The sequence below is a fragment of the Neopelma chrysocephalum genome, unplaced genomic scaffold (assembly GCF_003984885.1).
Source record: "Neopelma chrysocephalum unplaced genomic scaffold, ASM398488v2 Primary Assembly neopelma1_187, whole genome shotgun sequence".
Lineage (NCBI taxonomy): Eukaryota > Metazoa > Chordata > Aves > Passeriformes > Pipridae > Neopelma > Neopelma chrysocephalum.
The window spans coordinates 15,618-17,360 of NW_020897849.1; the positions used below are offsets into that span (position 1 = coordinate 15,618).

Here is a 1,743-nt window from a genome sequence, read left to right on the forward strand (position 1 = left end):
CTGGGCCCATCCCAGGGATGAGTGTGCAGGGAGGAACAAGGGCTCTGGCAAAGCCTAAAACCAGGCCTAAAACCTGGCTTATGGTTAATACATTGAGCAAAGCAGGCTAAAGGTGCTGTCAGAGCAGGGTAAAACTCCAGACTTGCCTCCCCTCTTTCCCTGTAATTCATGGAAAATTAACTCAGTCCCCTTTGCCCCAGCTGTCAGCTCCATCCCAAATCCTGGATTAACACCCAGACGTTCTCAGTGCCTTAAAAGCCCTTAAATGCCGGGGAATTTGGAGGTTTGACAGCCCAGTGTTTCATTCCCAACCTCCCAGAGCTGGATTAAGTGCAGCCAATTTTCCCCTGGAGCAGCACTTTGGGCCACATTCGTGCCATCCCTCGCCAGGATGAGGCCGAGGGTGCTGAGCCAGGGAAGCTCCAAGGGCTGGATTTGTTCCCTCCCTCCCGTTCTCTAAACACAGGCTGGATAAAAAAAGGTCTGGAAAAAAATCCCTGCCTGAAAGCCAACCATCTTTTCTGGGATAAAAAGAGTGAAGATGGCCGAGTTTTATTTAGGATTCACCCGTTCCCGAGTAAGGGAAAAAACCCAGCTTTTATCTGTTATCTCTGTGGAAAAAAAAAACCAACCCAAAAAAAGAGGTTTGTTCTGAGCAAAAAGCAGGTTAAAAAGGCATTTATAATTAATTTAAATCCCACATTTCTGTGTGCATTCCTTCCCTCCCAAGCACAGGGAAATAAAACCAGGAACAAGAGCTTATAGGGAGCGGGTTTAGAGGGAGGAGACGCTTTGTGCCTCCCTCAGGCAACGGGAATTACGAGGAAGGGGCTGGAATAACGAGGTTCAGAGCCAGGATTGGGGTTCTTTCCCGGTCCTTACCACTTGCTTGGCAGACATGAAAGTGCAGGTGAAGATCCCAAGGGATACCAGGGCTATGGAAGTGTATTTGGACACGCTGTACCTGCCCAGGGAAGAGAGAGGAGACACCTCAGCGACCCAGCTCAGCTCCTGCTCTCCAGGAAATCTGGGATAACGGGCTCTAGTGGGGTTCTGGGGCTGGGGTTTGGTAGCAGGGGGGGGCTCCAGGGGTGGCTTCTGTTGGAAGCTGCTGGAAGCTTCCCCTGTCCCATGGAGCCAATTCCAGCTGCTCCAGGACGGGATTCCAAGGCTAAGCCCATCAGGAGTGATGGGAACGCCTCTGGGATAACAGGTTTAGGAACAGAAGGTTGTGGGGCAGAGGGAATTCCAGCCAGGGAAGAGCAGAGTGGGAACATGGGAACAGCAATGCAGAGCCCGAGGGCGGGGCAGGAGGAGGGGCAGGAGGAGCAGAGGGATGAAGGAAGGAGGCCCAGGATGAGCAGGAAGGAGGCCCAGGATGGAGCAGGGAGATGCAGGAAGGAGGCCCAGGATGGAGCAGGAAGGAGGCCCAGGATGGAGCAGGGGGATGCAGGAAGGAGGTCCAGGATGGAGGAGGAAGGAGGCCCAGGATGGAGCAGGAAGGAGGTCCAGGATGGAGCAGGAAGGAGGCCCAGGATGGAGCAGGAAGGAGGCCCAGGATGGAGGAGGTGGATGCAGGAAGGAGGCCCAGGATGGAGCAGGAAGGAGGCCCAGGATGGAGCAGGAGGATGCAGGAAGGAGGCCCAGGATGGAGCAGGGGGATGCAGGAAGGAGGCCCAGGATGGAGCAGGCGGATGCAGGAAGGAGGCCCAGGATGGAGCAGGGGGATGCAGGAAGGAGGCC

At 55.0% G+C, this 1,743-nt stretch overlaps 1 protein-coding gene across 1 annotated transcript in view; it reads right to left on the reverse strand.

The window, feature by feature from the left end:
- SLC35B4 (solute carrier family 35 member B4) overlaps window positions 1-1,743 on the reverse strand; it is a 10,067-nt gene that overhangs the window by 4,204 nt on the left and 4,120 nt on the right. Inside the window, exon 4 of the mRNA XM_027702473.1 lies at window positions 883-990. Within this exon, the coding sequence (XP_027558274.1) occupies window positions 883-990 (108 nt within the window). The remainder of the gene's footprint in view (window positions 1-882; window positions 991-1,743) is intronic.